Raw genomic sequence first — 13,002 nt, forward strand, 5'->3', positions numbered from 1 at the left:
TCTACCAGAAAGCTTTGCTGGATCTCAGCTGAGCTTCCTTTGGTGAACAGTAAACACAAGAGTAGGATGTGGGAGGGACAGAATAATAGCCAAACTCCAGACCGTTGCTTGAAATAGCTTAGGTGCTGATGACCTCATGTTTTACTCCCCCCTTTTTTTGGTTTTGTTTCAGTACCACCATATTTTTAGAAGCTGTCTTCACACAGACAAATATAGTCCCTCACCATCAAGAGTATTTTTTTGAAGGTTACCCCTATCAGTTGGAACCCAACCTGCAAGCCCACAATTTCTCCAGAACCACAGAAGATAACCCCCTGACCTTGCTGAGCGCTGAAGCAGAGGAACCTGTGGGAGTGAGATTCAGAGATCGTGAGAATGATTATTTCTTAATATGGAGCCCTCTGCTTCCTGCCCTGCCATTTGAGCTCTTTCGACAGGTTTATTTTCCGCCATTTGTGCTTGCACATATGGACACCTTTGCAACGTCCTTCTGATACAGAGTATCTGGCATCTCACAGCAGAACTGTAAATTATTAGGGCAGAAATGGGAGGGGAGGTTTTGTGTTTCAGGTGCTGAATGTAGTTGGGTTGGATTCAGTTTTCATCTCTAACCCAGATTTCCTGTGTGCCCATGGGGAAGACATTTAATCTCTGTGCCTCAGTCCTCCATCTATAAAATGGGAATATTAGCACTGTTTTCCCACCTTTTATTTGTTTTGTCTATGTAGATGACTCTTTAGTGTGGGAGCCGTATGCTGTGATATCCATGTAGAATACCTAGCGCAGTGGGGCCAGGACTAGGCTGAGACCTGTAGTTGCTACTGTCAGTCAAGTCTGACCTCTGCTTTGCCCTACTAAAGCCAACATTGTGGGCTAGTGATGTGGGTGCAGAATTAGCTTCTTATCCCAGATCTGGAACAGATTCCCTCCACGGACTTGAGTGAAAATTCTCATCTCATTTCGCTATGGCTGCGTCTACACTACATTCCTCTTTCAAAAGAGGAATGAAAATGAGGAAAATCTAAAATGCAAATCAAGTGCTGATTTATAAATCTTGCACTTCATTTACATACTCGCTTCTGATCACATTTTCAGAAGAGTGTTTCTGAAGGAAGAAAAAGCAGTGTAGACAGGGTTCTTTTCGGAGGGGACAAAAATCCCCAAAACCCTTTTTTGAAAGAACCCTTATTTCTGAAAGAAAAAAGAGGTGTAAGGGTTCCTTTGGAAAGGGTTTTTTTCTGAAAGAACACTGTCTACACTGCTTTTTTCTGAAAAAAAATCTCTTCCAAAAACACAATTAGAAGAAATTATGCAAATGAAGCACAAGATTTGTAAATCAGTGCTTTATTTGCATTTTCGATTGCCCTCATTTGCATTCTTCTTTTGAAAGAGGGCGGTAGTGTAGATGTAGCCTATCTGTAAAATAGGGAAGGTGCTTCTTTAGCCATGTCTTAAAGATATGGAAAGATTAGTTCATTAATATTTGTCATGTGCCTCAGAGATCAAAAGTGATAAATACTTTTGTGTATTGAGCTGCACATTGCAGCTCTGTTTAGTATTCTCTTTATTCTGCATGCAGAACCTCAGGGCAAAATGCATTGTAGAGACCCACAATGTGAGTTAGATAGGAGAACGTTATCTTTCCCATTAAGTTAGACAGAGAAGTGCCCAGAAAGCCTTCCAGGAGGGATGCTGTCTGTATTGTCTGTATAATAAAACGTGGGCTGAGAGTGGCAGTAAATTGCTGCTTTTTTTTCTTCACAGAAGTGGATGGTACAACTTCTAAAATGTAGGGCAACATTTTAAATTCTCCCATGTGACTTTGTGTGTGTAAGTCATGTTTGAAAGTAGGACTTTGGCTTAAAAGTCATGTGGTACATTTTGAAAACTGGAGGAATGCAATATCTGTGGTTTGCATAAGTGGACACTAGATGTCCCTGCTGATCCACAGAAGTGCAGCTGCGGAAGACATGGCCTGTTAATGAAGCAGACATGAAGCACAGCGGTCCAGCTGGGAATACTTTGGGTGACATGGGCAATATACCCACAAAGGGCTCTGAATGATGTGTCTCTGTTTTCAGCGGCCCTTGACTTCCCAAAGTTTGTGCCAAAGGTTGATGTCCTAGCTGACTGCAACATGGCAAAGGTATGCTTGGGATTTCTGCTTGAGACTGAAATAAGCCTGAGAGATGATGATCCAGTGAAGGACTAGTCATTGGCGGTGCCCTTTTACATTGCAGGCTGTCCTGAGTGCAGTTCACCAGACACTGAGGATCGCTCGGTCACTTGTGAAATGCCAAGAGTTGATTCTGCGCGGTCTCTACTGGGTGATGTAAGTACCTCCTGGCCAGCACACTGTGTTGGTGCTGTGTCAAGAACAATGGGAGCTATTGGACTTCTTTGTGTAGCTTATAAAAATAGCTTGTCTTTGAGAACCACATTGCTTATGCAAACATGCCCCCAATTACTCTTCAGCTCTGCTCCAAATCTTGCCCCATCACTATGCATGCTGCAGTGGTGTGGACCCGTACTGGGATGCGTGTGCCTGTGCCTCCAGAAGGGTGTGGATGCCTGAAAAGAGACCCTGGGATAGCTTCAGAGCACAGAGTGCAGATGGACCCCTTGTCTGCACTGCAGCTGAGCAGTAGTCCCAGTTGGTCACCGATGGGCTGGTTCAGTTCAGGCCATGGGGATGAAAGTAGCAGTGTTAATGCACATAGTACAGAATCTGGCCTGTTCGGACTGTCAGCTCTTTAGGGCAAGAACTCGCTCGTGTTAAAGCGTCCCCAGTATCAGGTGAGGAAATGCTAGAGCTATGTATTTGTGATTTCTAGCCCCCAACAGAGAAACCCTGAGCCACAAGGCCAGGCCGGGGGTCAGATGGATTTGGGAGGAAGTTCAGAGACACTGCATCCTGTGGCTCTGGAGGGGTGCTGGATGCTTCCACACAAACCTGTCTCTTTACAGTGAGAGCCTGAAAGCTGAGTGCTCCCGTGTTCTGGAGAGAAGGGAAGCAGCTGTCTCAATGCTGACCTGCTTGCAGTGTACTGAGGAGAAGGCCTTTGGGTTGTAAGTGATAATTTTCTGCTGTCAGTTCTGCAGCAAGGGGTAATGAAGGCACCAAGGCAGGATGTTCTGCAGCCATGCACATGGGATCTTGGCACTGAACTTTGTCCTACTCGGGGGCTGGCCTGATAGAGGACACAACTCACACCTCTTTACTTCACACAGCCCCCTATCATGTGAGCTGGTAGAGAAGCTATTTTAGCTCTTAGCACAGGAGGGCGTGAGAGGAAACATTTCCAAAGCTCTTGTGTGAGGCAGGAGCACAAGTCTAGTGCAAAGCCACTGGGGTGCGTGCTCCTCATTCACCATGGGGCTTAGGAAATCTCTTTTGTGGCTCCCACCTACGTGTTTGGGGCGTCAGTGACAGGGCTCTGGGGTAATGTGAACCCACAGGCCGTGCTCTCCTCTACAGACTTCAGCTGATGTAAGGTTCCCACATTTTATATTAAGGCACACTCTGCACTCTTGTGCAACAGAAAAATATTCACTTTTTTCTGTGCTGAAGCTGGTGTTGCCTATTTAAATCCTGGGCTGGGGAACAGAACTCGGTGGGGTTAACAAGAAGGGCCTGTGGCTTCACGGGAGGGCACAGCCCACAAACCTAGAGCTTAACTGATTAGACAAAGAATCAAAATCAAAGCCAAGCACATAGTGCTCACGGTGCAAACAAAAGGAACTGGGGAAAACACTACGCGGAAAACTCTCCTGATGTCTAAGGGAGCTGAGGTCGTTGATTAAACACAACTTGTACAGTGTGGACAGTAAGCAATGTGGTGTCCCACCACTGCCCCCTGCCAATGTGCCTTCACCCCACAGTCTGAATTACTTTCTCATTCAGTTTCCAGGACCCATTCAGTCCTTACCCTGTGCTCAGATCTCCAACCAATGGTAGCAGTTTCAGCGATGTGGACAGCAGTCCTCTAGGAACTAGATCTAACTCACCACTCGAGGCAGCGTTGGCAGCACAGCCTACTGGGTAGAGCACTTCTATTCCTGTGTCTTCCCCTTAGTCATTTTCTCTGTGTGCCTTCGTTTCTCCTTCTGTACAAGGTACCTAACGACATTGACCTCCATTGCACAACACATTGAGCGCTGCTGATTAAAGATGCTATGTACCGGCTTGGTAGTGGTATTATTCCTAAAGTGAAGTGACCAAGGCAATGCTTTGTGCAGGAGGAACTTGTCAGGAGCCATTGCCGGTCATTTGTAAGTATTGTGTACCAGATGACTGGGACAGCGGCAAAAGAGACTCATGAGTATGCTGGATCGCTGATGTTACAGTGCAGCAATCGTACGTGGGGAATGTGCAGCAATGTACATGCTGAATTTTTTCCCCTGCTTGGGTGATCTGTCTCGGGTTTCATAAGATCCTCGATTTGCTGTCCCTGCTGGTTTGGCTGCTGTCTGGGTATTTTTCCAGGCTGAATATTACAGGGTGCGGCAAACCTATGTTAGCTGCAAAGATGAAGTCACCACATAAATTGAAGGAGACACCAGTGCTGGAATCTTCACCCGGATGTACATGGAAAAAGAACCTTGATGCTCTGTCAAAATAAGATAATTGAAGAATGGCTTACGCTGCATTAACGTAAGACAGCAGGGGGTGGTCAATCAGAGTGAGACGTTGGTTTTCTAAGAGAATGAGTGGAATCCCTGTCCTTTTGGAGCAAGAAAGGACAAAATTCTGGACAATCTCCGAGAAGAAACAATTCTGCACTGGCTGTGGCAGATGGAATGTGTGTCTATCTCTACCCCTAGGATCCAAGCCCATGAAAGCTCATTCCCACTGAGCGCTGCACCCTGCCTGACCGCAGTCTTGGTGTTGCTGTGCCTTTTATTTCCATTTCAGAGGCTCCCTTAGTGGAACTTCAGTCAGCGACTACGTTCCTGGGAAATCTCAAACAATCCATCCCGTTTGCAGTCACGGCTGCTCCAGTGAAATCTCAATCATCCTCAGTCATTTAGCTTTTACCTCTTTGTCTGATCACCTTTGTATCTCATCGAACTGAAAGGGACCGTGAGGGGTCATCGAGTCCAGTCCCTTGCCCTCACAGCAGGATTTATCATCCCTTGCTTTTTATTTTTTTAAATCTAACCTGCCCCAGAACCTTGAAAGGCTCCCTCAAGGACTGAGCTCACAACTTTAGGTTTACAAAGCCAATGCTTTAACCACCGAGTTATCCCTCTGGGGGCAAAAAATCATTCACCTGAGGTGGGGTTATTTTGTCACTGAGAAAGGGGGGCTTTAGGTGTGAGAGAGTCCTTCATTTCAATGTGAGTTGTGTATCTCAATCTCCTAGATGCCTTTGAGACTTCCAGCCTAAGAGGATGCTTTTTATTTGTCTGGATCATATCTGCCTCTCTCAGCCCACAGAAGGAAAAGCCTTTTTGAATTGGACCTCTGGTTAATAAGCTTGGGTTTGTCTCTAACAGGTATGACTCTGTTTCTGAAGGCAACAGCATTCCTGAAGTGAAAGATGTGGCTGAAGTGAAAACAAGGCTGCAGACTGTGAGTATGCAGCTCCAGCGATAGGTTTTGAGTAGGGAGGAGCTGAGAAGCCCATGTGGAACATCTCTCTCTGGTTAACGCTGGGGGCTGATCTGAACCTTTTTCTCTTCCCCTGCAGGTCACTGAAGACCTCACCAGGTGTTCCCACAGCATCGCCGAACATCAAGGAAAACTGCACTCTCTTTTGTCTGAGTTGGCAGAGCACAGGAAGCAGGCACACGAAGATAGAAGGTTTGTGGGATACACATTTATTTAATGCTGGACAAACATGAGCAAGTTTTCATATGCAAGTGTGTATATATTGTTATACGCTCCTACTTACAGGGTGTGTATAGATGGATAAGTTACAGGTCTTGTGTACACACAGTTAATAGTACAGGCTGTAGTATTATATACGTTGTGTTCATGTGCAAGACATTGGTAAGTTTTATGTCCATTAGAAGTGTTGTCCTGAGTGTATCTATAGTGCCTGTACACTGCCAGTATTTGATGCCTTGTTCTGCACTCTGTAAGTAATCTCGATAGCTGTACTATAATTAGCACTAATATTACTGTTTTGGACATCTCTAGTGACTTTCATCCATGTGCTTCAAGGCACTTTCTAAAGATGGTATTATTATGAGAGAACATTGGAAAATTGGCACCTTTTCCTCATTTTTTCAGTCCTTTCTAAAATTATCTCCATTTTCATAAATGGGAAAATGAAGTCAGTGGCAGAACTGGGCTAAGATGTGGGAATTGTCTCTCTCACACAACTAATCCTGCACCTTGGCAGGGATTAGACTTAGATAATTCTTGGCTCCCAGCTGCTTGCTCTAACCCCAGGGGGTAATAGAACCCAAGAGTCCCGGCTCACAGCTCCCTTCTCTAACCACTAGGCTAGACTCCCAACCTCTTTCCGGGGGCGGGAAGGGCAATAGAACCCAAGAGTGCTGGCTCCCAGCCCCATAACCACAAGCCTAGACAGTGAGGCACACTGAACACCACTTTGTGGCATACCAGTGTTCCATGGCACACTGGTTGCAGGAGTGCTGCTCTCAGATACCACAAGCTTTGGTGGCATTTGATTTCACGGATGCTCTTTATCATTCTTATCCAACACTTGCATTGACGCTGCCAGTTTCCTAGATTAGGTTACTAGGGACTGTCTCATGCCATTAACAAAGCCAGAGCCTGAGCTTTTTCCAAGGAATCTAGGAGCCAGAAGAGATTTCACTCCATAGCCTCTGTGTTTTCAGGTCATCACTGTTTAAACTGAGCTATATTTAGAATGCAGCTTATTGTTTGTGCGGTCGATCATGGCAAGGGTCACAGTGCCCGTTACGGGTGAGTGTTGATAATACGCTGGGGTAAAAACAGAAACGTTTAGCGCTAGGACTGCCCTTTGGCAGGAGATGTGGGTGCGGGGGGGTTGCCTCATGCAAAGGGAGCAGTGCAGATTAGTGGACAGCATAGAAAACAAAGGAGGTGTTGGCTGGGGAGAGGAATGGGCAGGAGGCTAGATCTAACAAAGCTGAGGTAGATGAAGCTCAGGTTAAATGGCAGCTGGAGGGGCAGTGTAGGAGGAGGTGAGGCTGGCGGAGTACATCTCCAGGGAGGTTTAACAATCAGGAGGTGGTGGCAGACACCAGCTCCTAGTTATACCCACCTCTGTGGCTCAGCGTGAGGTTTTCTTAGTGGGTTCCCAATTTTTCCATTTGCTCTAGTGCCTCCCCACCCACCCTGGGCCAGCGGTGTTGTTTTCGTTTGCATGCCCGGGCAGCGGACCTGTGAAAAATGCCCCTGGGAGGTTGCAGCCTGCTCTGGGGCAAGCAGAACAATTCAGAGATGCAGGACATGGGGGTTAAAATTGATGGAAATGGGAGGACGTTCTCACAGCTCCAGCTGAGCTGATCAGGAGTGGGAGTAGGAGTAGGAGTGGCTCTCAGGAAGCATGGGAGGGAAGGAGCAGCAACCATTTTCTATGAGCAGAGGTGCCGGAGCTGTGTTGCTCTCTGTCCACAACCCACCACTACAATCTCTGGACTAATACAAGCTGGGTTGGTGGGGGAGAAGGTTGCATTAGGCACCATTGGGAAATCTCCTTGGAGCAGGAACGAAGCTACTGTTGTGCTTGGGAAGCACCTTAGAACATTGCAGGTGCCACCAGAAACAACTCGCCCCAGTAATAGATGTGTTTTCAGGGCCAATCAGCATGATCTGGGCAACCCCCCTCAACACCTGCTTGGGAAGAGCTGCGGGACAGACAGCTTAGGCCAGACTGTGCCCATTGGTGAATTCCTGGTGGAGGGAGACAGGGCTGAAGCTCACTTGAGTTTTTAGTTTAAAATTTTCCAGGTCTGCATGCCAAATGTATTGGCCTAGGCTTTTGATTAGTCAAGCTCAAAGGGTTTTACAAAGGAGGTTAGTAGGACTATCCCCATTTTACAGCTGGAGGAATTGAGGCATAGAGAAGGGGACTGTCCGGTGTCACAGGGCAGGCCAGTGGCAGGCCTAGGTTCCAACCCCAGTCCAGTGACCTATCAACTAGGGCAACAGCCTCTGCTTTGAATTCTACATAAATTATTAGGAAGTGGGTTGCTGCAGTCCAGCACCTCATCTAGTGCGAGGTTTAATGAATCATTTGGATGGGGGGAAAAAACACATCTCATGTCCTGGTTCCACAGCATCCGGCAGATGGAGAGCTGCCTTGAGAAGATGCAGCTCATACACAAGCAATTCAAGAAGACCCGGATGAGCCTGCGTAAGTAGCTTAAGTTTGTGAGTTGAGCACCCAGCTGCCAGTGACTTGAATCATGTTCAGTAATTTCAGCTGTAGTCAGTTTCTCAAGTGATCTCTTGCTACAGCGTAGTAGCTTGTGAGAGTGCACATGTACGTTGATCAGGTACCCTGAACGTAGAGGGTCCCACGTTCTTTCCTGGCACGTGACCAGTCTCTCTCTTTTCTAGGGCTGGCCTACAATGACGAACAAATACAAAAGCTGGATAAGTAAGTAAATAACTCCTTGTTCCAGGGTCTTGGACACCTGGCCAGTTAACAGACTGGTTCACTGGCATTTCTGGTTGCCTTTTGAGGAGAGACAAAACGTTCTCAGATGATGAATGCTGAGAATGTCTGGCCTGTTAATGACTTCCCTGTCAATCCATTTATTATCCCATGCTTTCCCTGCCCCTAAACTACAAACTGCTTTAGGTGCAGAAAATATTTATCTTTTATCTGTTTAGCCTGTAGGATCTTGGGGGTGGGCCGGAGGGGTGATAAGGCAGTGACTGTCTCTTCAGTAGGACGTGTGTTCCTAAAGCTCTTAGATGCTTTGGAAATTCTTCCACTCTAAAGAGTTTTCCTATACAATTTTGCCTGGGACTTGTAGATGTTTGCCACAGAAGAATTTGTCATCCCTCCACTCATTCCTGGAGACCATCTCAGCACTCGTGTTGCTTGTACTGTGGGACTGAATTCCATCCACGTAGAGAAATAACTCCCCCCCCCGCCTTCGGCCCCAATGTTTTCAGGTTGAATTTGGGGCATTTGGCCAAAAAGGTCCTGTCAGTGTTCCAGGAGGAGTGCATACAGAAATACCAAGCTCTGCTGGCCGCTCATGGGAGCATAACAAGGTAATGGCCATGCTCTGTGCTTCTCCAGCTCTGGGTTCTAGTTTCCCCACTAACCAGACCTGGGATATGTTGGGAGGATGCTCTGTTTTTGTAGTTGAGGGATTCAAGGTGGGTTGGGATCAACCTGGTACAGGCACTTTGATTCCTGTGAACACCAAGATTCAGTCGTCCCTCTGAGAACGTCTTGTAGCTCTTGATGGTCTCCAAGCATTACACTAATGATGGGGCTTTTGCTTCAAGATATGACTAAAAACTCCAATGGGGGAGGACATACTAATAGGTCCCGCTGCTAGTAAGAAACCCTCTAAGGCTGCTACTGCTAGTCTTGTGTGTTTTTATCCTGTGCCAAACACTTCCAAGCCACTGCTCTGTAGAACTGCTTATTGGGAAGTGTGGTGGAGAGACCCTGCCAGTGATGATCCTGGTGTTGCATATGAGTGTAATTAGAGACAAGCCCAACTCTGAACCCTCAATCCATGCTCTAGACCGGTGCTCCGTAACCAGTGTGCCGCGAAGCAGTGCTTAGTGTGCCTCAGAGTCTAGTCTAGTTGTTACGAGCCTGGGAGCCAGGACTCTTGGGTTCTATCTGCTCCCTTCCTCAGGGTAGTAGGTGGGAGTCTGGCCTAGTGATAAGAGCTGGGGTGGGGAGCCAGAAGTCCCAGGTTCAACTTGCCCTGCCTGGAATGGGTCTTTCTATTGGCCCAATGGACCTTGGCTCAGGCACAGAGAAAGGAGGATAGCCATTGTTAATGATGAAGTGGAAGAGCCTTTTAGAGAGAAATGTGCCTCTGCTGTGAAGAAGACCAGCATGAGGTGTGTGTGCAGCTTCCAGACAGAGCACATTTTCCCTATTAGTTCCTTGTTTAGTGTTCTTTGGCCAGCCTTGCCCACGATGGTTGTTAAAACAAGAGAGCCATGACAGTGATTTATAACCTGGGCACGACACCAAGCGCCATTCACCTCTAGGATTTTAACCCAAATCCAGCATGGTATTCAGAAAGGGGGGAAAAATTAAAAATTCTTTCTTGACAAGTATTTGACTGGCACTTTTGGGTTTTTTTTTTTCTCGCTTCTTAGGGAAGTCTGGGAGATGAGAAAGCATCTGAAGAAGCTCAGCAACTCTGTAGCCACTTGTAGTGTGGAGATGGTGGGATGCCAGGCGTGCCTCCATAATGTACCGTATTTGCTGTGAAATCCTCCCTGCTCAGAAGATGAATGCTGCAGTGCAATGTTGTTTTTTTTTTAATCAAGCTAGTATCTAGCACTTGTAACCTTCAGAATGCTCACAAAGCCCCATGGTATAAGTAGAGGGATAGGGTTAGTCTCTCGCCTGCAGGTGGGGAAATCCTGCAGAAGAGGGATGGTGAAGTGGGTGACACATTCAAAAGTTGGTGGGACTTGGGCTCCCAACTTGCTTATGTGCTTTTGAAAATTTGATCCCAAATGACTTGTCCAAGATGATACAGTGAGTTGGTGTCCTTGCAGGGGTTAGAATGCACCCATTCCTGGCTCCCAACCTTGTGCTCAGGCCGCTAGTCTGCAGCACATTTACACTTCCCCCAAAAAATCAGCAAATGAAGTCCTGGGTCACACATTCTTGTCCCTGTGAGTATAGGCACTGGGCCTGTGTCCTACATGCTGTAACACTCAAGCTGTAATTTCATCAGGGTGGCATTCCTGATGTCTCTAGTGTTTTTTCCCTCATTGAGAGTATGGGTGGGGAGGTAGCCAATGAACAAGGAAGAATGAGCACCCCTCCAAATGACTAGTTGCCTGGCAGATATAGTTTCTTCAGGTGATAAACAAAGTGGCAGTAAGCCTACATATGATGTATTGTCTGGTGTTTTTTAGAATGAAATCTCTGGCACCCTATGGTGTAGTCACATAACAGGTGTCCTGCTCCCTCTGCTGTTTTTAATTTTGCTTTCCCCCTGGAGAAGGTTCTGTGGTGGCTCTGCAGATCACTATACTTCAGCATTTAAAACCTCTAACCATTGCAGATGCTGGAGTTAAATATAGGAAATAGTGTGGTATCTGCAGGCCATAAAGTTTCTTTCTCTTCCGCAGGCTTTGGACAAGTTAACTCAGATAATCCTGTGGGAGAAACCAAATTTGGGACAGGTCTCTTCCACACCTCTACCAGTTTTTGTGAGCCAAGCCCATGAGGACCTGGTGCTGAGGTGAGTCCGTGAAAGAAGGAATTGAGAACTTCCCCAAAGTCCAGCTGTGGTTGGTTTTGACTTGGGCTAGGTCCCACTACCAGCCATGGAGGAGTTCACTGTCTCTCTTTTTACATTAAGGTTCTCCTTGTAAATAGTGGACAGGGAGTTAAACAAATGTCATGTTTCATATGCTGGAGTATTTATAAATGGTTCGGCGCACATAGAGTGAAGGTCTTTTCCAGAGAGCTACAAGCCATGGCTGTAGGCAGCTGCTTGGACCGTACAACAATTGATAAAAGATGCATTCAGATTGCTGTTAAGCCTTTGTGAACTGTTTGTAAAGGGAACCTTAATATCAAGTGGGATGGTGTTGATTTTAGGCATGGGGAGCAGGGAGCTCTTATTTGTTCTCCAGCGGACTGTTAACCAGCTTTCTAGCCATGTGCACAGGGGATGTGGGAGGAGGGGGCAACATACTCACCTGAGTTCTCAGAAGCAATTTGGGAAACTCCAGAATAGCTACTGGTTGAACCTCTCTGGTCCAACATGCTTGGGACCTGATCACTGCCAAAACCAGAGAATTTCCTGAACCATTGGAGGTCAGTATTTTCTAGCATGTTACTTACACTTCCACTGCTTACTAGGCTCCTAGAAGACATTTAGGGTAAATTACAGCTAAATAATAGCCCAGAACACTGAGAGCCAGGACCAGTAGCTGGAAACAAACTTTACGGGACTGCGGGAAACCTGGCCACACCCCTGATGAGTGGTCGTCTGGCAAAATAATATCATAACGGATTATGGATGTCGCCAGACCAGAAAGCACTGGACTAGAGGGGTTCAACTTGTACCTGTTACTCAAAGTGGAGGTGTATCTGAGCAGGGTTGCTTAGTGCCTGGTACTGATAGGACTGGCTTTTACCTCCTACTAGGGAATGTTTCTCTTGTGTTCTTTGCTATCTTAACCATTTGCTTTGGCACACTCTGGTCTCCTACCTGAGGCTTTTTCCCCTTCCCTTCTGCGGGGAACCTTCCCACTGGCAGGTGAGTTAGGAAGCTTGTTTGTGTCTTTATCAGAATGCAGGAGCTTCGGCAGCAAATGAAACTGGTTGCTGATGACCTCCAGGGCAACAACAGCATCATTGAGCGGTAAGAGAGCGTCCTGTGTGCAGCAGGAGTACTTTACTCACCTGCTATAATGTCTAGACAGAGGTTAAACTGCTACCTGGGAAGAGTGTGGAATGGTGTGACGTGCATGGACTGGGGGAATAGTGTTGGTACTGTAAAGAAATAGTCATTTAAAGTCTCCAAAAAAAGTTCTGCCAGCCAACTGAGCCACTTCTCACTGTGATGTTAGGACTTTACCCCCTGATTTAGCAGTTCTAAAGAGTTGAATTTTTCCTTTAAATTGAAGCCTGACCTTAACTGACAGGAGTGCCTATCTGCTGTTCACCTGGCCATTTCAGACATTCTTCCTTTGTTGCTCTGCACTGTTAAACGGTTACTATTTTCCGCCCCAGAAGTGGCTTTATGCCAGAGATGGGCGACATGTTTTCTGTATGCAATTGGCAAATCAGTTTGTAAAGAATTTCTGGATGAAAAACTCTTTAAGTGTTGGATCAGCCTTTTCTTACTAATATAAAACATCTA

General features: G+C 46.6%; 1 protein-coding gene across 2 annotated transcripts in view; it reads left to right on the top strand.

The window, feature by feature from the left end:
- Positions 1 to 13,002, top strand: part of IKBKE (inhibitor of nuclear factor kappa B kinase subunit epsilon) — a 35,295-nt gene that overhangs the window by 19,280 nt on the left and 3,013 nt on the right. The window contains exons 9-20 of one of the 2 annotated variants that reach the window (XM_074977329.1): positions 173 to 369; positions 2,082 to 2,146; positions 2,241 to 2,332; positions 2,968 to 3,069; positions 5,500 to 5,575; positions 5,694 to 5,806; positions 8,242 to 8,318; positions 8,525 to 8,564; positions 9,089 to 9,190; positions 10,268 to 10,364; positions 11,258 to 11,370; positions 12,430 to 12,501. In XM_074977329.1, coding sequence (XP_074833430.1) covers positions 173 to 369; positions 2,082 to 2,146; positions 2,241 to 2,332; positions 2,968 to 3,069; positions 5,500 to 5,575; positions 5,694 to 5,806; positions 8,242 to 8,318; positions 8,525 to 8,564; positions 9,089 to 9,190; positions 10,268 to 10,364; positions 11,258 to 11,370; positions 12,430 to 12,501 — 1,146 coding nt within the window. The remainder of the gene's footprint in view (positions 1 to 172; positions 370 to 2,081; positions 2,147 to 2,240; positions 2,333 to 2,967; positions 3,070 to 5,499; positions 5,576 to 5,693; positions 5,807 to 8,241; positions 8,319 to 8,524; positions 8,565 to 9,088; positions 9,191 to 10,267; positions 10,365 to 11,257; positions 11,371 to 12,429; positions 12,502 to 13,002) is intronic. The other variant, XM_074977330.1, reaches the window with a different exon arrangement.

This window comes from Carettochelys insculpta, chromosome 26 (assembly GCF_033958435.1).
Source record: "Carettochelys insculpta isolate YL-2023 chromosome 26, ASM3395843v1, whole genome shotgun sequence".
Taxonomy (NCBI): domain Eukaryota; kingdom Metazoa; phylum Chordata; order Testudines; family Carettochelyidae; genus Carettochelys; species Carettochelys insculpta.